The sequence below is a fragment of the Myotis daubentonii genome, chromosome 11, assembly GCF_963259705.1.
Source record: "Myotis daubentonii chromosome 11, mMyoDau2.1, whole genome shotgun sequence".
In the NCBI taxonomy this organism is placed as follows: Eukaryota; Metazoa; Chordata; class Mammalia; order Chiroptera; family Vespertilionidae; genus Myotis; species Myotis daubentonii.
The window spans coordinates 60,005,376-60,027,680 of NC_081850.1; the positions used below are offsets into that span (position 1 = coordinate 60,005,376).

Consider the following 22,305-nt stretch of genomic DNA (forward strand, 5'->3'; position numbering starts at 1 on the left):
AACAGCAACTGTAAAATGTTTGCCATTATTGGGTTGTCTTAATATTCTTCATTGAGGCTTCTCTGTCCATCAGCCCTTCGAGCAGGAAGCAGTATAAGGTTTCTTCTGATTGTTACAACTAGCACATTGTAAAGATCTTTCTCCTTTAATCTATTTAGTACAGGATCTATTTAGTACTGGCCTGTGTCCCAGAATACCATCAGATATAAGGCTGTTATCCTTTCCTTGAGCATTATCCTAGGAAAGTATTTATAAAACTGAACTCTGTTGCACCTGCTGACCTCCTTTTTTAAATGGAGAGAGAGTGGGGGGTGGAGATTATGTTCCCAGAATTCACGTGGAGCAGTGTTTGACCGCTCCGACACAAAGTGTTTTAGTTAAGGGCCTTTTATACTGTGTAAATCAATTTCATCTTGGACTCTGAAAGAAGTAAGTTGACAATTCAGATCAGGAAGTTGATCACATTGGGTGCCCTGCAGTTATTGGCACAGTTGCTATTTTTTTTTTTCATGTGCAATTCCATAATAGGACTCCCAGCTATTTTAGGGATTAATCTGAAATGTTTGCTTGCCATTGCTGTAAGTGGAGTCAAGTGGCATTACCTTCATACAGGAAAGACTAATTTCAGAAGAGATGGGTTTTTAATATTTTGCGAACTTAAGTAGTCATGACAATGGAAAAGAATGCTTAAAAATAATTCCAAAAACTTAGTTTCCTATTGAGACTATCTTAAGAAGATGAAGAAACTTGAAGAACAGTGCCCTGTAACTTTCAAGTACCTCTTTAATTATCTTTACATAAAATAGATGGTACATGTATTTATGTAAGTATGCTATTACAGCCCACATATTTAAACACTTGACAAGTTGGTTGCTGGTTTGGGGGCAGTATTACTGAAGTAAATGCAGGTTTTGTGGCTTTCTAAAATCTTATTGTTTGATAGAACAAGATATAAATGAAATAAAATCACTTCCAGTTGTGTTGTCCCAACAAATCTTTTTCTGTATTTCCTTCTAGTTTCTTCTCCCATCCTTACATGATGTTTCGGTAATTATTTCAGTGTTAAAATCCACCATTTTCACTTCACATTACATTTTGCACTTTTCCTGTGGTGGTACATTATAAAAGTTCATTTTTTCTATAACATAAATGCAAAGCTAATCCTATTTGTATTTAATAATCAAGTATTTGACCAAATTAGTACTCTAGTAAAAATGTCAACTAATGCAATAGAAAAATGTACATGATATAAGGCTGTAGGTCCTCGGAAAAATTAGACGATAGTCTAAATCTCCTCAGTTAACAATATATATTGTACAAGGAGCCTTACAATACTTTAGCTGCTATATTACAAAGTTATCAAGTTCTTAAAATATTTATCAATTTGGTGGATTGTAGTCATCTGAATTTTATATATTGTGTAGATATATATTAGCCATATAGTCAGAGAAATAGATGGTTGCATAACCAATCTAGGATTGAATTTAAGTTGTTTTAAACTATCTGAAAATTGAGGATTCTTTTATCAGTTTACCAGTTTAATCCATTTGTTCAGTTTAATTATCATTTCTTGCCTTTTAAATAAGAAAAAAGTAATGTATTATCTGAATGTGCATGTGCTCTGTGCAATAATTTTAAATAGTAATGGAAAGCATAGGAAAGAGAAGCAGCATATGTAATTGAATGTGGGTTTTGTGGTCAAAGAGATCTAGACCTCTACTGCTTAGTAGCTGTATCATTTGGGGCAAGTTATTTACCTTATTTCTTAGCCTCTATTTCCTTCTCTATAAAGTGGGTTTAATAATATATACTTGCCTTATAGGGTTATAGTAAAAGATACAATTAATATTTATGGGATGAGAGGAGAGGCTTACCCCACCGGTAACTTCCTAAGAGTTCCCAGCATATGGGAGGAGGGGACAGGCTCCCCGTTCCCACCTCCACTCCCAGCCCTCCTCTTGAGATGAGAAATTTGGGTGGGGGACAGAACCAACCTTGGGAATGGGCTGCTTGGCCTAATCCTCAGAAGCAGTAGGGCTGGCAAAAACTCTTGGTTTCTTCAACAGGAGAATTTAATCATGTTTCCTTGGTTCATTTGTTTAGAGACATTCTTGGATGCAGTTTGGTCAGTTAGAATTGCAGTTATTTTTTTAAAAATAAAATATATATATCTCCTGACATATGGCAGGCAGCAATCACTCAATAAAGGTAGTTCTAGTACTTGTTATTACCCTTAATATTATCACTTAAAATTTGTATGTAAGTTACTGCAGGAGAAACATTTTAAATGATGGAGGACCAATACCATAGACCAAATCAGATTCTTTTTGATTATATAATGTTTGAAAGTTATATATGTTGAATTAACATTCACACAAAAAATAAAATTAAAGTGCCTTAATAAGAGAACTTATTCAGACTCTGTTTGCTAACATTTAACTTTCTTTCAACAGGCTCAGCACTATGTCACTACAAGCTAAAGCCTTCTGAATATACATCTTCAAAAGCGTCTTCTCTTTGCCCAAAACTACCAGTTCCAGCGAGGTAAATGTTATTGTATTTTGTTAACTTGTGACTTTTGTTTTCATGGGTAGATTGTAAGCTGTATGTTATTCTGAGAAAAGGGTCACTTGATGATACCAGTTGTCTAGGTCCAGTACTTTTACATCAAAAATTTTAAAGTAGTAGTAGAAATAATAGCATCTAATTTACATCTTAAACACACACACACACACACACACACACAGGCAAACAACCTTTTCTTATTATCAGGTATTTTACATTTCTTGTGGGGGCTCCCCCCTTTTTTGAATGCCTTAATATTTAAGTATACAAAATTGCTGAATCATAAAATCTGCAGTAAACTTAGAAGCCAAGCCTCACAGTCCAAAGATTCTTTGAAATTGATCCTACAAATACTTATGAGGATTATTTTTCAATTTATTTTGCAAATTAAAAAAATATATATGGCAGTGATTGTTCTCCTTAGTTTATTTCAGGCTATATCCTTCAGGCACATTCTCTGCTATAGGCTGTTTGCATATCTTATCCAAGGTCTTATTCAACAGACATTTATTATTAAGTACCTACTGCATATAATGGATACAAGGATGAGAAATAATCTCATGGTAGTTATAAGTAAATCAAATTTTAAAATTTATACTGGTAAATAGATTTATAAGAAAGGAGATAGCCCAGCTGGTGTAGCTCAGTGGTTGAGAATTGACCTATGAACCTGGAGATCGGGGTTCAATTCCCAGTCAGGGCACATGCCCAGGTCCTGGGCTCATCCCTGGTGGGGGAAATACAGGAGACAGCCAATCAGTGATTCTTTCTCTCATTATTGATGTTTCTATCTCTCTCCCTTCCTTTCTTCTCTGAAATCAATGAAAAAAATTTTTTTAAAAAAATAAGATAAATTTTCAAACACTGTAGAAAATATCCTCAGAATTGGGCATACAGGATTTGGAACATGTCTGGTCTTAAGAACCTTTGCATGTATCACTAACCGTGTCTGACATGAGTCAACTTCTCTAGGAATACTTGAATTGAACCACTTTTATTGTATCTCAGTATATTATAGCAAGCTATTGCTTAAAATTTTGACAGTCATGTCTATTTTCCTTTGGATTGCTTATAGGTATAATTTGTGTGTTATTAACTTGAATTTGAAATTTTCTGTTGAAAAGTAGACAAAGGACATATCCATTAAATTGATTTCAGCTTTTAGTCTTGTCAAGTTGCTATTGATGTTAAAATTTTAAGCCTTTGGACGTAAAAATAAAGGGACTATTTTAAAAGATATTAAATAAAAGGGATCTACAAATTATGGGCTTAGACTAATAGGTAAGGAGACTCCATTTGTGAAAATTGAGAATATTGGGGAGGCTATCACAGTAAAGAAGTAGAGGTCCTTTGAATAGAGTCTCTGGAGAAAATTTATCAATGTAAGAAAAGCTTTATCTTACTGAACTGTTAAAGCCTGTTTTAAATGCATGCTTTGAGTAGAGTCACTATTTTAAGGCATAAATGTATTCTAAAAGCATGACCAGAGAGCCTTGGTCTGAGAATGAGGCTCTGCTCCTATACAGTATGGATTGGGGGCAGCTCATACCACAAATTCTCCTCCGCCTCTGATCTCTGATTCTACCATGTTGGGGGCTGCCTATTTCTGGTTATTTGAGGTGGTTTAATCTTGGCTGCACAGACATACACATCTCACATACAGCATCCTAAGGGTATGCCCCAAAAGACAAAGCCTAGTGGTAAGAGGGGCTTAGATTTTAGAGATGGACAGACTTGGCTTCTAACAAGGTCACCCACTAATGTGTCAGTAATCCAAGATGCAATGATGAACTTATACCAGTGATGGCGAACCTTTTGAGCTCGGCATGTCAGCATTTTGAAAAACCCTAACTTAACTCTGGTGCCGTGTCACATATAGAAATTTTTTTATATTTGCAGCCATAGTAAAACAAAGACTTATATTTTTGATATTTATTTTATATATTTAAATGCCATTTAACAAAGAAAAATCAACCAAAAAAATGAGTTCGCGTGTCACCTCTGACACACGTGTCATAGGTTCACCATCACTGACTTATACCATCTGAAAACTGACTATATAGTATGTTTATCTAAAGACCCTTATAATCTAAGTGTCTTACCACTTTTGTCCGAACTCAGCCTATTAGAAAATAGAGGAGAAGAAATAGTTGGTAGGAGGAAGGTAAATTATAAATATTATTATTTACTATTTGGCAAGCAAGGTAAAAGGATCAGAAAACAGAATAAATTGGTTTTAATAAAACACTTGGGACATTACCTTGTTCCACAATAATATTAGATACCAAATCTAAAAAGTCGACTAAGATCTAGTCTCTGTCCCCAAGAAACTCTATCCTTAAAAAAATTAGGGACTGTTTTTGTACATGATGAATATATCTATATATATATAAAAGCCTAAGCAACCGAAGGACTGAACGACCAGTTGACCAGTCGCTATGATACACACTGACCACCAGGGGGCAGACGCTCAACACAGGAGCTGCCCCCTGGTGGTCAGTGCATTCCCACAGCCAACCTCCCACGCTGCCGCCCCACGCCGGCCCACCGCTATGGCCCTGATCAGGCCAAGCCACTGGCCAACCTCCTGCGGCCCCTCCCCCAGGCCTGCTCGCCCTGATGGGCCCTGGGCCCTGATCTGGGTGGGAGACTGCCCCAATTGGCCCAGATCGCCAGCCAGGCCGAGGGACCCCCACCCGTGCATGTATTCATGCACTGGGCCTCTAGTATATATATATTGCTCTAGGCAAACTTGTGATGCAGGCAAATGGCTCCTGGCATCTTTCATATCTCTTTTTTGTCCTCCTGGGAGCACCCTAGTGGGACAGAAAGAGCTGCACTTTGAGCCCAGATAGGCCTGGAAGTGATTTTTTTTTTTTTGGTGGCGGGCGGGAGAGTCAATTCTCTGTCACCACGTTCTACTGGTCAGCTTGAGCAAGTCTCTTAATCTCTCTGTAAACAAAGTTTCCTCATGTGAAATGGGAATTTAATACCTCTGCCATGGAATTATAAGAATTAAATACAATAATATGTGTTACACACCCATTATTGTGCTTGGCATTTGGCTTGATAGTATTATTTCTCTCAACCTCTAGAGCAGGGGTGTGGAACGTCCAGCCCGCGGGCCACATAAGGCCCGCAAAATCATTTGGCCTGGCCCTGCCAAGGCATTCGGGGTGAGTTAATTAAATGTTTGACCAAATATAGCAGGCTAATTTTAAGTTGATAAGTTTTTGTGAATGATGTTATAAATATCCAAATGCCCTTGGCAGAAAAAAGTTTGCCCATCCCTGCTCTAGAGTCCGCCCCCCTTTACCCGCACACTTCCTAGGCACCCAGGCACCTTCTGCAGCAGAAGGTAGTGCCTGTTTTAGAGAAAAGCAGTTGTAAACTAATTTTCAATAAAACACTAGTGCCATGTAATTGCCAAATGGTTGCTATTTTGAAGTGCTTTTGACTTTTAAAAACAAATGCCTAGAAAGGCGATCATATTTTACTCAAATTCATAACTCTCTGTTGGTGACATGTTAAGCAATAAGGAGACAAGCTAGTCTGTACACTTACAATGTTTAAAGGTTTAGATATAGATAGAGAGAAAATCGAAATGGTAGGAACAGATTACATAAATTCAGTTTATTCGTCAAACATTGATTTAGGTACCTCTGGATACCAGAAAGGATGCTGGATGATGGGGAGTTAATAACGTAATAAAGAGATGGTAAACTAACAGCCAAGAAAACAAATGTTATCTATTTATTTTTAAAGTGAAGGATTCAAGGTGATTTTTTTTATTCAAGGTAAATTAACATTTATAAATCAACTCCTGTATGCCAGCTACCATATTAAGCTACTCATATGTATAATGTCATTTAATCCTCACAAAAGCCTATGAGGATATTGTCCCAATTTGTAGATAAGGAAATAGAATATAAGAGAGATTAAATGAGTTATTCAAGGGTATACAACTAATTGTTGGGAATCAGAATTTGAATCTAATATCTTGTAAAGTCTATCCTACAGTTCGTTATTGTTGTTGTTTTGGGCGGTGGGGGGGGGGGGAGGTTGTTTGTATTTTAAAGAGAGACTACAGGAATGGGAGAAGAGAAAAAAATAAAATGAAATGTATGAAAACCATTGCATATTGCCATTAGATTCTTGACTTACTCTTTTCCTACCTTTTCTGTGCTTTGGAGATATTGCCAGAATCCTCTATTTTTTTCTTTGTTCTTAAATAAACCTTTTAGTTAGAAATCAGGTGTAATTGTTTATTTATAACCTGAGGTTGTTTTTTTAATTGAGGTAACATTAGCTTTATAACATTATATGAGTTTCAGATATGCAACATTATAATTCGACATCTGTGTGTGTATCATGTCATGTTTACCACCAAAGTCTAGTTTCCATCTGTCACCGTATAACTGACCCCCTTTACTCATTTCACCTTCCCTCCACACCCTTTCCCCTCTGGTAACCACTGGTCTATTGTCTGCCTCTATGAGTTATGGCTTTTGGTTTTTTGTTTTATAACCTGAAGTTTAATAAAATAATTGTGTGAGATGCCAACACCTGTCTTCTCTTCTGAAGGCATATGGAGAAGAGATATTAGGCATACTTTGAGGGAGCTCATTAATTGTGATAGTCTGGGCTTAAAGGCAAATGGACAGTATGTTTGCCAAGGTAAGATACAATTTTCCTATGAGTGGATCATTTTTTTAAAAGTCTTTAAAAGACTCATTATAAATTCATTTTGTTCTTGTTCACTAATATTTCAATAATGTGAAACAGCAACAGTTCCTAATGGAACAACATTGACTTCTTAAAGATTCAATGTTCTGTGGGCTTCGAAAAGTAGTAAAACTTACTGCAAATATAATTCTTTATGCTTGTCCTCTTAATTAAGAAGCACAGAATATGTCATGTAGGTTAGTCACTAAAGCAGAAATGGTCTCATATACTAGGTTCTCACAATTATTATTTTCTGAGAGGTAGATGAAATCAGCTAACTCATCTAATCCTAAGTTCATTAGATCACATGGGATTTAAATAGTAAAATATAAGACAAACCATAATGCCACGATTATATAGATTTTAAAATAAGGAAACAATTTAAGCATTCACTCATGGATGGTGGAATTATTTGGGGGGAAGAGGTGAAAAAAAGAATGACATATAAAGGGATCTAATGCATTTTACTTTAAAGCTGTGTTTAACTTCATTTCTTACTACTCTGTCCAGATATTATCTTCTCCTTTGCCTTCTATTTCTATTACTCTGTACCAGTGAGAGCAGATTTTGACCGTCAGCTAAAAAATGTAGTTAATCAGCTTGTGCTAATTTTATAACCTTCAAATTTAGAGCTGTCAGGATTTTTTTCCTTAACTGACATAGATTGAATGATAAGGCCAAGGGCTGTTGTTATTGTGCTTCATTTCTTTGAGGGATACGTGTAAAAATACCCTCTTCAGTTGCATGGGTTTATATACATTATAAAAATGACAAGAAAGGGTAAGTTCAGAGCAGATATTATTCAGTCTTTCCTCTTTAAAAAAAAAATGAAGGATTTGAATTTTAACAGAACCCTTCCCTTTTCAAATAATCTGTTCTCATTCTAAGTCTGAAAAGCAGAAACATACTAAAGATACTGAGCTTGCTACTTCTATGAACTTAGAATCATTCATTCATTTCTGGGTAGGCATAATATTATTGTTATTACTATTCATATCAGAAAAGACAGAGGACTTATTCCTACCTTTTCACCTCACAGATGGAAAAACTGAGAGAGGTGGAGTGATGTGCAGCTCTGTCATGTTAGGAGAATCGCCCAGGGCTTTTGAACCCAAGTCCAGGTTTCTTTCTTTTATCACAGGCTTCACTCTCTTTAGAAATGATGTGTGTTTCTTTGAGTATAAAAATACATCAACATCTTGTTAGGCCCTAGCTGCTTTGACTCCGCAGATGGAGAGCATCAGCCTGCGGATTGAAGGGGTCCCAAGTTCAATTCCGGTCCAGGGCACGTGCCTGGGTTGTGGGCTCAATCCCCAGTAGGGGGCATGCAGGAGGCAGCCAATCAGTGATTCTCATCATTGATGTTTCTATCTCTTTCTCCCTCTCTCTTCCTCTCTGAAATCGATAAAAATATTTTTTAAAAAAACAAAAAACATCCTATGGGAGCTGTAGGTATAGCCATCTCTGGCCAGAGGATCAAGTTCACTATGGTTATCTGACAGGAAAAGGGAAACAGGAAAGCAGGGCCAACAAATTGGCGGGATTGAGTATGAGAAAAAGACATCGGTAGTACCCTTAAGATAGATCTATTTTATGTTTAAGGTTGGAGGCAAGTGAGTTAAACAGAGGCTGCATCAGAGATGATGGGGTAATAAGGCAAGTGAAGATGTATATAATCATGGACCCGAGCGGACTTTAGTTTTGAAGGCTAGAGAACCACGCCTAGTTAAACATAGGGTTAGACTTCCTTAGATGCGGACATTAACCTGGTAGTAACAGTATCTAGACAGCATTAGGAAAAACAACCACGCACATACACACACAAAAATGAAAAACAGTTGTAGGTCCCAACAAAGTTACCAGTTTAAAGGTTTCTTTCCCCTGAATCAGCCTCTATTGCAGCGGTTCTCAACCTGTGGGTCGCGACCCCTTTGGCAGTCGAACGACCTTTTCACAGGAAGGTTGAGAACCACTGCTCTATTGGCTTAGGAATTTGTAGTTAATCCTATTTTATCTTTTTTCTTATAATATGTCTAAGTCCAGCTCATTTAAAAGTATTCTGTAATTTAATATCTTTGTATATCATTAGTGAAACAACTTTTAGTGAAAAAAAACCTATGATTTGTGTACCCTTAATACAGGCATTACTCAGAATGCTTCGGCTTTCTGCAGTTTCTGCCAAAATATCAAATCTTTGGTATCAGCTTTCACTAAAACTATTTTACTAACACCATTTTAGAGGTATACACAGATACACCCATTGATCACAAGAGGCAAATTTTTACAAATAAACATTCATGTCAAATTGTCACATCATTTTGGGCTACATTTTACTGAAGCATAACTAAGGTAAGGCAAGATCTTTAAAGTTATATTGTCTTATTGTTCCATGAAGTTTACCAGTACGGAAGACGTTGCTTATTCTCACTCCCAGTGGTGCTTATTGATCAACATTTGAGGAAGGAAACTAGGATAGTACTTTGCTTGTGGTCATACAAAGTTGCTTTGCTGAGATTAGAAACCTTAGAATCTGATGCTCAACCATGTAATCTTATCTACTGATTTGACCCACATACAGTGCCAACCAAGAATAAGAACATAATTATATCATTCTAGTCAAAATGGTATATGAGAACTGTGACTAACAGTCCTACAAATAATTCTGAAGATGTGGGATTTACATTAGCAATGGCTAAAATCTAACTTAATGCACACGTAAATGTGTATTCGTGCATCCTTATTTCCATACATCAGTATTCATGGTTATTGTTTTACATAGCTGCAGATGATGCTGATTAAGTCATGCACATGCCTCAGTATGACTTAGTTTACAGGAATTCCTAAGCTTGTGCCCAAACATCTTTTTAAATCTAAGGTTTTGTATGTCGTTCTGATAGAGGAGACCATTCCATTAACGGGGGCGTATTTCAAGCAAAAGCCCAGGTGTGTTTTTATTTTTAAATAGCTTATGGCAAAAATTCATTTTCACTTCAATGAAGAATACATTTGTAAGTTTTGTCATCTGCCCCTTGACTGATGGATGTGTAGGCTGAGGAGTTCAAGTGTTTGGGTTTGCTTCTGGAGATTGTATCTGTGTGTATGTGTGTGTATATATGTATGTGTGTTTCTTTTCAGAAGGGGAGGGTAATGTCTTCTGTTGGAATATGCACTCCACCCTCTTTGATAAGGTTTGTGGTAAGAGTTGCATCACTGCCCATGACAGTCATCTTCATAGCATTAAGCTCACAGCTCTTAGCTCCCATATGACGTGTGAAGGGTGGAGTGTATTGCAGTCACATTCACCTTTCATTTGTGTGTTTGATGTGGCATTTATATTAAGTAGGAGTAATTTTTTTTCTGATTTTTTTTTCTTGTGTCACCAGTGCACCTATTCCATTCTTCCATCGCTGTGCTCCTGTGAACATTTCCTGCTATGCCAAGTTTGCAGAGGCCCTGATCACCTTTGTCAGTGACAATAGTGTCTTACACAGGCTGATTAGTGGAGTAATGGCCAGCAAAGAAATTATATTGGGACTTTGCTTGTTATCACTAGGTAATTGTTTTTCTCATTATTAGCTATTGCATAGTACTGCAGCAGAAGACTGTTTTGTCTTTTAACCAAAAATATGAATACAACTGGGGATACTTGTAAAATGTCTCACTTCCCATAGCCAAAATAACTGTTTCAGATTATATATAGTTATATATATCTGAAACTCATTTCTGTTCTTTTCCTCTCATTGGAGAAAACTAGCGTTTTCTCCAAACTTTGGTTACTAAGTCTATAATAACCTTTAACATTATAGCAGGAGGCTTCTTTTAACAAATCAATGCCCCTTTGTTTTTAGCTATGAATCTAATCTTTGGTTTATTCGCTTATAAAAAGAGGCCACATATTTTCTATATATATTTCCATCAAAGAACATAGTTTTCTGATTGATTAGATATTTAACCCTCCCCCCCCCCCCATGCAACAGGTTATAATATCACTCTATTGCTGGGAAAATTAGAAAATCTCCACTTGTTAGCCATTGAGTTTTCTCATCAATAAGTAGATAATATAATCAAATAAAACTGTTATTTTCAAGATGTAAAGACGCTATATTATCGCAGAACTATATGTAGCCATATTAGAATTTAGAGACTTTTTTAATAAGGGAGAAGGAAACTGGTAGGAACCAAACGACCATTTCATTTTTTACGTAAAACGATATTTATGCCTGTTAACAAGTACACTGGTAGTCATCTGGAAGACTAGCTGTATTTCCGTCTTGTCATTAGAGAGTCTTTTCTTTTTGCTTAGGTGTAGTACTTGACTCAGTTGAAAAAAGGCTGTCCATATGAAAAGCTATTTCTCTGATATTTGAAATGCTCCCATCTGTTTTTGGTTCCTGTACATTTATTGCAGAAGTGAGTACCCTAATAATGTTACCTAGCCACAGATCTTAATTTTTTGGCTTTGTGAATGGCCCATAAAAGCTTGACTATTAGCCTGGTTTTATATAAAAAATATTTGGTTTCTGAAATAGTTGAATACTTTACCAAGAAAAAAAATTTAAACCTTAAAAATAGTGATAGTAATGTGAAGTCATTGGAATTCCAGCTTTTTCTTAGAGTGGTTCTGTTATGAGGTTTAAGATCTTTGTCCATTTGTTTTGTGAAGTGGGCCTTTAGATAATTAAAAGGTGAACAAATTATCATTTCAACAACAAATTTCCCCATAAAATGGGCTAAATCCCCCTCCACTTTCTTTTTTGAGATTTTTTTACTCAGTATTTTAGCATGTTGGAATTTAGCTGGGGATGGGTAGAAGGGTTGACTAAATAACTCAAACTTTGAGGCCAGAGGAATTTTGGCTTCAGTAGGCTTCAGGATATTGTCCCATAGGGCCAGACCATCTCTTGGAATTTCAGAGGAGAAACAACCAGAAAAAAGATAAAATACCATCTAGTTTATTGACCAACCATCAGAGAACTTGGTCCTAAAATGCATAAATTACTCGAGGAAGTGTAGCACCTAATTTAACTGCTCTCTCTCTCTCTCTCTCTCTCTCTCTCTACGTGTGAGAATTTTTCTGGTCACCCAACATGACATGTCATTCTCCGCACTTTGTGTGTTGGCATGTGTGTTTGCATGTGAGCTCTGATGCCTTTCTGTGGTGAATCCACAACAGTCCTGTGCTGGTTTTGAGTCACCATGTGCATTTGCATGTATCCTTTTCTGTGTTTGTACAGCCACCTTAGGTGCCTTTGGTTTCAAGTGGCACAAGTACCAAAGTCAGTGCAAAAGCAACCTGTCTCCTTTGTTACCTAAATTGGGATCATGAACTTGTCAATAGCAACAAATTATTTCTGTGGGAGAAAACAACTGAAAGAATTTATCTTTATATTTTCCAGTGTTTTCCAAATAATATTCTACATGTTTTCTGTTTATCTTCCCTGCAGTTCTATCCATGATTTTGATGGTGATAATCAGGTATATATCAAGAGTACTTGTGTGGATCGTGACAATTCTGGTCATACTGGGGTCACTTGGTAAGCTGCTTACTTCTTTGTTTTTCAGTAATTAGAACTGAGAATTAAAGCTTGCTTCTGGCACTGCCTCAGTTTGGAACTACTTTGAGTATTTAAAAAAAAATTTCTGCTTTGCATTAATTTAAACTGTAAGAAGACTGATAAGTGGATGACATTGAAGTTAGGTCATGCTGACATCAATAAATCAAATAAAAAGGTGAGGTCATTGGCAAATGGAGATTATTTTTTAAAGGAGCTAACTTTTTTTTTTAATCTGGGGGGAAGAACCCAAGAGAAAAGACAGCAATCGAGGCTCTGTTTGGCTTCTGGCTCTTTAATTTTCACTTGATTCTTGCAATGTTTTCTGCCAAGCAAGTAAAGGAATCCTTTTCTTTTATCTGGCACTTTGTAAGGCCTGAATCAGCCATTGTAAGGTGTTGAAGTTCTTTCTGTTTGAAAAGTGTTTCTGGCAGAATAAGAGAGTGTGTGTGTGTGTGTATGTGTGAGTGAGTGTGTGTGTGTGTGTGTAAAATTTCATTATCATTTTTCTGTCTATTGACATTCTATTTTGTTTACTGTTTGTAATGAAACTTTCTGGGCCTTCTGTGTTTATTGTCTTTTTTTTTTTAATTTCCCCTTCCCACTTATAAATGTGATAACTACTCATGGTATCTAACTACTTCCGTGGTAGAAAATAGAAATATAGAGAAGAAAATAAAACTTTTAATTTTTACAGGCTATATCTTCTTTTTTAGAATTTACCTCTTGCCTAGGACACTCTTTTCTTAGTTTCATAGATTTTTCTCTTCCTGTTTTTCTTTTGCTCAAATCCATCACTGGTGAGGCCTTGCTTACCCATCTTATATAAAATTACAGTGCTTTCCCAGTGCCAGCACTTTCTTTCCCTCTTACTAGATGACTTTGTTCTTAACTTTATATGCTATGTTTTTACTTTCCCCCCTATTTTTATGTTTCCCCATTGCTATGTATGAAGCTTCATGAGGGGTGAGGGTGGGGACTTGGCTTTGTTCACTGCTCTATCCTCAACCCCTAGAACAGGAGATGCTGTTAGACCAGCCGTGGGCAAACTACGGCCCGCGGGCCGGATCCAGCCCGTTTGAAATGAATAAAACTATAAAAAAAAAAAAAAAAAGACCGTACCCTTTTATGTAATGATGTTTACTTTGAATTTATATTAGTTCACACAAACATTCCATCAATGCTTTTGTTCCGGCCCTCTGGTCCAGTTTAAGAACCCATTGTGGCACTCGAGTCAAAAAGTTTGCCCACCCCTGTGTTAGACACTCAAAATATTTGCTGAATGGATTAAACGAAGGGTTTGCCTCTGTCTTCAGTCCAGTTCTCGGAATCTCTGAACCAGCAATAGAGATAAAAGTTCCCATCCCTAGCACCCACCACTATCAAAGATTTTCTGCCTTTGTTTTCACCTTTGGTGGGAACTACTCTTTTGATCTTCATTTATTCATTGTACAAATATTTCATCCGCTGCATGACTGTCGGCACTCGGTGCCAGGGTGACTGATGTGTACGCAGAGAAGATCTTTGTCTTTCTCTGCTTCGTTGCTGATTTCTATGACCCTTACTTGCTCCCTCCAGGATCTCTAGCTTAAACCGATGCTGAGGCTTTCTTTGTAACCAGCTCCTCTTGGGGTATCTTTCTATCTCAACTTCAAAGTCAGTAATCAGTACAGTTGAAGGAAGTGTATTTGATGTACTGAAAGATTAGTGAGTGTCTGTGAATGTCTATGGAAGGTGGTAGTGGAATAATTAGAGCTCCCCTTACACTGGCAAAAAGTTATAGCCATGCGCCTCCCAGCCAAGTGGATTGCTGCTGCGCTAGTCTCATGATGATACGTAGGAAGGATCCAGAAAATTGAGTATTTGTCAACACATTTTCAGGTGCTAATTATTGCAAAAACAATTGTGTGTTTTTTGTCTCCAGGTGGCACAGGTGTACTATGGTGGCTATATGCAAAACAAAGAAAGTCTCCCAAAGAAACAATTATTCCCGAGCAGCTCCAGATAGCTGAAGACAATCTTCGGGCCCTCCTCATCTATGCCATTTCAGCTACAGTGTTCACGGTGAGTATACGTTCAGGTTTATGCTTTTATTTACAGGAGATCATTAACGGAGGAGACACTCACCTCTAGCTATGGCATGCCTAACCTTGATCTTCATTAGATAAAATCTCTGTCCCACAGCTGGCTTCCCTAATTGGTGAGTGCTACTGATGCAACATTTTGCTCTGCACAGCCTGCTTTTTGAGAGGATTTTTACCTAGAATATTTACTAGTAGAACATATTTCTTATTGTTACAGGATAATGTAGTTACTTTTTAAAAAAGACTTTCTTTTTACTATAAAAAAGTATGATAAGCCCTAACTGGTTTGGCTCAGTGGATAGAGCGTCGGCCTGTGGACTGAAAGGTCCCAAGTTCGATTTCGGTCAAGGGCATGTACCTTGGTTGTGGGCACATCCCCAGGAGGAGGTGTACAGGAGGCAGCTGATCGATGTTTCTCTCTCATCGATGTTTCTAACTCTATCCCTCTCCTTTCCTCTGTGTAAAAATTCAATAAAATATATATTTTTTAAAAGTATGATAAGAAATGTCACCTCGTCATTTCATTTATTTGTTTACTAATTATTTCCCATTTTTCCTTGTAAACTTTTCTTTTAATGTTATTTCAAAAAATATAGGTGAGCTTTGCTACCTAGCACCTGTATAGTAAAATTACTAATTAACATGGGGTTAAATCATCTATATGCATTTCTTTGGTTCATCTCCTTCTCCTCTCTGAAAAAAAGAAAAAAGACATTTCCCTCCACTTCTAGGTATAATCCTAAGCTTTTTTAAAAAACATTTTTAAATTGATTTTTAGGAAGAGAGGAAGGGAGAGAGATAGAGAGAAACATCATTGATTGGCTACCTTCTGCATGCCCCCTACTGGATGGAGATCAAGCCCGCAACACAGGCATATGCCCTGTCTGGTGACCTCTTGGTTCCTGGGTCGATGCTCAACTGCTGAGCCACCCTGGCTGGGCCCAAGCTTTATATTGAGCATTAGAAACAAAAAATTAAAGCCACTGGTGCAAAAATATATGTTTGTTATTATTATACAAATATTTATTAATCATCTTTAAGCTCAATTATCTATACCAGGGCAGGAGGATAGGGGCTGGTGAACAAAGTGTGAATCTGGCATGGGCCCTGTTCTTGAGCTTTTGCCTTAAGTGGGAGACAAGGCCCAGATACCCTCAGTGCTCCTGTGCTCATAGCATGTGGTCTGCTCCTCTATTTTTCTTTTTTTGTTGTTTTGTGGTTGTTGTTGTTAATCCTCACTCAAGGATATTTTTTTCATTGATTTTTTAAAGAGAATGGAAGGGATGGGGAGAGACAGACAGACATCAAAGTGAGACACTTCTATTGGTTGCCTCCTGTACACACCCCGACAAGCACTGTGGATCGAGCCTTCAACCAAAGTACCCTCGACTGAAATCAAACCTGCGACCCTTCAGTCCACAGGCTGACGCTCTAACCACTGAACAAAACCAGCCATGGCTGCTCCCCTATTTTTCAAAGTGACAAGCACAGATCTATTCAAATAAAGGAGGTGTTTCATCCTACCTGACAAACCACACATTTTGGTAATGAGTGGCGAAAGGAAAAGTGAGACAAATTCTAGGATTTAATAAGAAATTGAGAAGTCCATTTAGCTTTAAAGGACATTCTCAACATACCATTGAAAATGATAAGTGGTGCAAGAGAGACACAGACCGATAAAGTATTCCTGGGATTCAGAGAATGGAACTTAGAATGAAGGTGTTACAGTAAAAATTTCCACCATTGTCCAGTTTCAGTTTTTGCTGTTTAACATGGTAACTAACCCTTTTCCCTCCATTCTCCCCACACAGGTTATCTTGTTCCTGATCATGTTGTTTATGCGCAAACGCATTGCTCTCACTATCGCCTTGTTCCACGTGGCGGGCAAGGTCTTCATTCACTTGCCACTACTAGTCTTCCAACCCTTTTGGACTTTCTTTGCCCTTGTCCTGTTTTGGGCGTACTGGATCATGACACTTCTTTTTCTTGGCACTACTGGTAAGAAGACATTTGCTTCTTTCTCTTAGGGATGAATCTGATTCGCATTAATGTATTTAAAACATCAAAGAGATATAAGTCTTCAGACATTGATTGACTAAGTTCTAATAGCCATCGGAACTAGCAGGGGCTATGATTCTTCAGTAACCCATTTTCTCATCATGAGCTTTATCATCCTAGCAAAGTGGGTGTCAACCAGGTAAGGCCTGTAATCACATCCTGGTTTTGAGATGGTCATGGATTTGAAGTAAACTCCTCTAGTCCCTCAGACATTTGGATCCATTCTCAGATGAAAGAATGAATGTAATGCCACTGTGGAATTGCCTTAAAACTCAGTTAGAGCTAAAGCTCAGCTTGCTTCCTTGGGATTTTCTAGTTTGGAAATGATCAGAACCTAGCTAAAGCTCCTAGCAATGATTCAGTTCATAGACTCTCAGATTTGCTTGTAGCCATACTTTACATCAAAGGCTACATCTAAATGGAATTCATTGTGAGGAGCAGTGTAAGGTTAGTACACTTGTATGTAATTTCTCTGACCTTTCATCACACATTCGCCAATTGAATAGAATATGAATTTCTGTACCTTGCTAAGAATTTAGGTCTGTCATTATTAGACAAGTAATAGCTCTGAAAAAAAATTTAAGAGCTATTTGCAAATTCATGCTTAAACTAAGTAACTGATAATGTGGTAAGAACTATATTCAAACAGAACAAATTTTAAAAGCTGTATATCTATATCATGGCTTTGGGGAAAACAAAATGGTTAACTGGGTAATATTTGGCTTCACAACTTTTCAACTGATAATTATTTTTGTCCCTTAATGAGATAGCACTGTGATTATAAGTTTGTGGTTTGGGTGTAGGGACCTGTTCTTGGAAAGTAAATCAGCCTCTTAAATTAAATAGCCATATTTGTGGTTTCGACGTTATGTGATTCTTCTTCCCTTCCTTGCTTTTCCCAGGCAGCGCTGTGAAGAACGACCAAGGCTTTGTGGAGTTCAGGGTCTCGGGGCCTCTGCAGTACATGTGGTGGTACCATGTGGTGGGCCTGATTTGGATCAGTGAATTCATTCTGGCCTGTCAGCAGATGACTGTGGCAGGAGCGGTGGTGACATACTATTTTACCAGGTGAGAATTCATACGTGTCCAACAGCTTAAGATCAGCTAAGCAATTGTGCCTGAAGGGAATGGAACTGAAGCTTGTCAGAATGTCATTTCTTTAAGAAGTGATTGGAAGTGAACATGACAAAATGTGATAGTTGATCTTTCTGGGAGGTAAGAAAACAAGAGGTTGCTATTTTATTCTTTGCAAAGAATAAAATATTCTTTTATTCTTTAGAAAGTTTTCTAAAACTTTCTAAAAAATGAATCAGAACTGCAGGCCCTGATATAACAGAAATTATATTTAATAGAAAAATGAATCTTGTGGTAGTGCCTTATGTACTTGGGCTTTATATGAAAGTCCATCAAAGGAAAACAAGCCTCTTTAATTTGTTTGGATCAGAGCAATTGTGTGGCTCCCTTTCCTGACTTCAGAGCTGAATACCTGTTGTAGGCCTATTGTTTCTGTTGTAATGAGGTGTCAGGTTCAGGTTGAACATCTTTTTAAGTTCCATTTTCTGATTGTACAATTAATGTCATAAGTATTTACTACCAAGAGCTTTCAAAGCACAGTTGTATTTAACTTAAAATATTAGAGCTTAAGAACCCGATGACACTACTGTAGAGAAATGACACATTAATTTTATATGGTACACGTGTAGCATTTATATTAGTTGTACTATATTACTTTGACATTTTTGTCATAAAGCTACAGTAAGAAAAATGAACCAGTTTTTCACTCCAAACATTCCTGTGTTTCCCTCCTGGCCTAGGCTCTGTTTTAATTGTCTTTTTGGTCATTTTAAAAATAGGGATAAAAGGAATTTGCCGTTTACACCTATTTTGGCATCAGTGAATCGCCTTGTCCGTTATCACCTTGGTACTGTGGCCAAAGGATCTTTCATCATCACATTAGTCAAGATTCCACGAATGATCCTTATGTACATTCACAGTCAGCTGAAAGGAAAGGTAAGGGGAAAATACGTTTTTGGACTTTCCATGGCATATTCCAGACCTCACTCCTGCACCCAATGACGTCATGTCCAAAGCTGCCATTGTTTTCTTCAGATTCCTGACAAAGTGGAACCCAACCCTTCCTCCCTCGCCCCCGCCCCCCTTGTACTCCATATGCTCAAGCAAAATCCATCTCAGCACTGGTTTCCAAAAGCGTCCCTTCCTCTGTGTCAACTCACCACCTTCCTCCTTAGAACCTCTGAAATAATATGCATATCAACATGGCTTAGCTCAAATAACACCTCTTCCGAGACACCTCCCCTGATTCCTCCCATCTCGCAAATGTCTCTCTCTCAGTTCTCCACTCTCATAGCACTAATACCTATGTCAGATTTTGATTCTAATCTTTTTGTGTGTTTAGCATTTTTTTTTTCCTCCTTCTAAATTGTAAGTTCCTTGCTGGTCTTCTATACCTCATTATATCTTATATGCAATAGGTACTAAACAAATCTTGAACTGATTAAAAATAATTCAGTCAGTACATTTTAAGTGGAAAGGGGGGTGGGTATGGAAGTTTGGAAGCATAGTTTGTGCTTTTAAAATTTCTTATTTTTCTAACATTTGGAGTATTCTTGATGATGGTGTAATTCTTTGAGTTTTCAACAATTATTTCAATTTTTCCTCCTTTCTAGGAAAATGCCTGTGCTCGATGTATGTTGAAATCTTGCATTTGTTGCCTTTGGTGTCTTGAAAAGTGCCTCAATTATTTAAATCAGGTAAAATGTTAATAATTCTAAGATTCACTTTCAAAGATAGGTTTGTCTTTTCTTCTTCCAAGATAAAAGGATTGAGCTTACTTGAAAGGTGTTAGTTTTCTCATGGTGTTGTACATTGTGCCTTGATCAAGTATCTCTATTTCAATCATATTCTTATTTTTATTTATTTTTTAAATATATTTTATTGATTTTTTACAGAGAGGAAAGGAGAGGGATAGAAGCATCGATGAGAGAGAAACATCAATCAGCTGCCTCCTGCACACCTCCTAATGGGGATGTGCCTGCAGCCAAGGTACATGCCCTTGACCAGAATCGAACCTGGGACCTTTCAGTACGCAGGCCGACGCTCTATCCACTGAGCTATATTCTTATTTTTAAAAGTAGCAAACGTACTTACCAAGGCTCATTATTAATTGTGATACATGTGATACATGGATAAAATATTAGGATTCCTATCTTGGGAAAGACATTTATTTCTTATGCATCTTTTTATCTTTGATTTTCCCTAAGAATTTGTCTGCTCTAGCCATGGTTCTTTAATTCTTTAAAAAAACAGAACTCTGAGTGGGCCAGAGCAAATAGGTCTTTAGGGCACACAATGTCAGTTGTCCGTGGGCCACCAGTTTGTTGCCTCTGCTTTAAAGAATTTAGGGGATAATAGTAAAGAAGAGTGTTGATATGGAGGAAGAGTAGGCTGGAGTCATTTTGCTGCACAATAGGAGATTCGTAATCCCTAAACCATGCTCCACTGCTACACCGCAGGGGAAATACAGTTGGCTTCAAAAAAGAGCTTTACATATTTTAAATGACCCATTTAGTATTTGCAGCAGAGGTGTGAGTTTACAAATAAACAGTGAACTGTGAGCCAGCCACTCTTTGTCTTTGTAGGTGTTTATCGTAATGGGACATTAAGGTGATTATATATCTAATCAAACAGGTAGGATTCAGTTTAGGCAGATTATTACACCCAGGATCTGTTTCTCTTAGGCTTTGGATTACGCAGGCCTTGGTTTATCTGGCACCGTTTGAAGGTAATACATTTCACACTGGAGAGCGTTTGCTCTCTGGCTCATAAGCTCTTCAGATTATAAAGCTGTTCTCTATATGGTATGAGTGGACGTTGAGAATATTTTTGAGCACCACCAGCTGATACTATACTAAGCACTTTATGTATATTATCACTTTCCACAACTCCGTAAGGAAGGCTCCTTTCCCCTGTTTTTTAGATGACAAAATTGAGACTGGGCATCTCATGACAAATAATCACATAAGCTAGAGGTGGAGGAATTTTTCAAATCTAAGTTCACTCAGCTCTTCCCTTAATATTACACTCCCTCTTGTATAAATATATACACGTTTTGTGCAATATAAAGAACACTAAATTATAGTTTATTATAGAGAATAAGTAGACATATCACATTTTCATGTATCATGCTGTAAGCTAAGACAAGTGCTTTTAAAGCCAATCTATTTTAATTAATACTTGCAACATCAGCTTAATTCTGGTGACCCCTAAAAAGTCTAAAAACTTACAACCCAACTGAATGAAATCTATGGTTTAAGTTTGACTTTGTCCCCCTTTCATCCCTCACTCTAAATAAGAAAAGGATCATTTTAATTGCCTTTTCCCTTATTTCATTTATAATGATCCACACAGAGAGGTGCACGCATCCTGTTTACCTTTTCCTACCATTGCCGACTAGCCTGCCCTTATCACGTGTTATTATGTTAAGATTTTAAACTTCAAGAGAATTTCTAGATAATTAAGTGGAGAAAAGAAAGAAGGTGTGAGACTGTGGAAGCTGTGCTCTGGGACAGATGGCCACACAGGTCTGAGTTACCTGCATGGTGTCCTCTGTCCTAACATACTCCTTCCACATGGTCACTACTTCCACCGTATCCTGTCACACAGGAGTGCCACCAGTGACCACGTGGGCTAATAGGCATCCTTGTAGAAAGATCCCTGGAGGGTGATCAGCTTTTACCTTGCGCTGGGAGTTAATGAGTTTGAGGCCTCTGTCCTGCCTGAGCAGAGGTTGGGCAGGAGCGAAATGTTAATCAGTGATGCCCCTCTGTGCGGGATAGCCCAGATCAGGAAGGCTGTCAGGGGAAGCTGCAAAGGACTCTGGGTTTCTTGAGAACCTTCGCATGACTCCTTTTAGACTAGGAGGTACAGAAGCAGAGAGAAGTGTTATTGACCTGCTGTGGTCGGTAGCACATTTTTCTTTCTGAAGAGATCATCTTGACTTGTGTGGATCACATGCAGCTCATTTAACTGCCTTGGCAGTGGGAGGAAGCTCATAAAATGTCCCCTCAGATCGCACGCACAGATCTGTAGGAATATTGCCAGGAAATGTCTGTGAGCCCATCCAACCCTGGAGTTGAGAAGTAAAGAAATCGCTGCCTCCTTCCACATCTACAAATAGAAGGGCTTCTGCTCTAAATAAAAGTAGATGGGATGGGTGGGGCAGCGTCAGGAGAGAAGAAGGAAGCAGCAGAGGCGGAATAATAATAGTTCTCAAGTAAACTGACGCTCCTGAACACCAAGGA

At 37.7% G+C, this 22,305-nt stretch overlaps 1 protein-coding gene across 7 annotated transcripts in view; it reads left to right on the plus strand.

Moving 5' to 3' along the window:
* Positions 1-22,305, plus strand: part of SLC44A1 (solute carrier family 44 member 1) — a 155,217-nt gene that overhangs the window by 82,669 nt on the left and 50,243 nt on the right. For all 7 annotated transcript variants that reach the window (XM_059657551.1, XM_059657554.1, XM_059657553.1 and 4 more), the window contains 8 exons: positions 2,454-2,544; positions 10,674-10,843; positions 12,735-12,824; positions 14,767-14,906; positions 16,738-16,924; positions 17,887-18,052; positions 18,838-18,994; positions 19,672-19,755. In XM_059657551.1, coding sequence (XP_059513534.1) covers positions 2,454-2,544; positions 10,674-10,843; positions 12,735-12,824; positions 14,767-14,906; positions 16,738-16,924; positions 17,887-18,052; positions 18,838-18,994; positions 19,672-19,755 — 1,085 coding nt within the window. The remainder of the gene's footprint in view (positions 1-2,453; positions 2,545-10,673; positions 10,844-12,734; positions 12,825-14,766; positions 14,907-16,737; positions 16,925-17,886; positions 18,053-18,837; positions 18,995-19,671; positions 19,756-22,305) is intronic.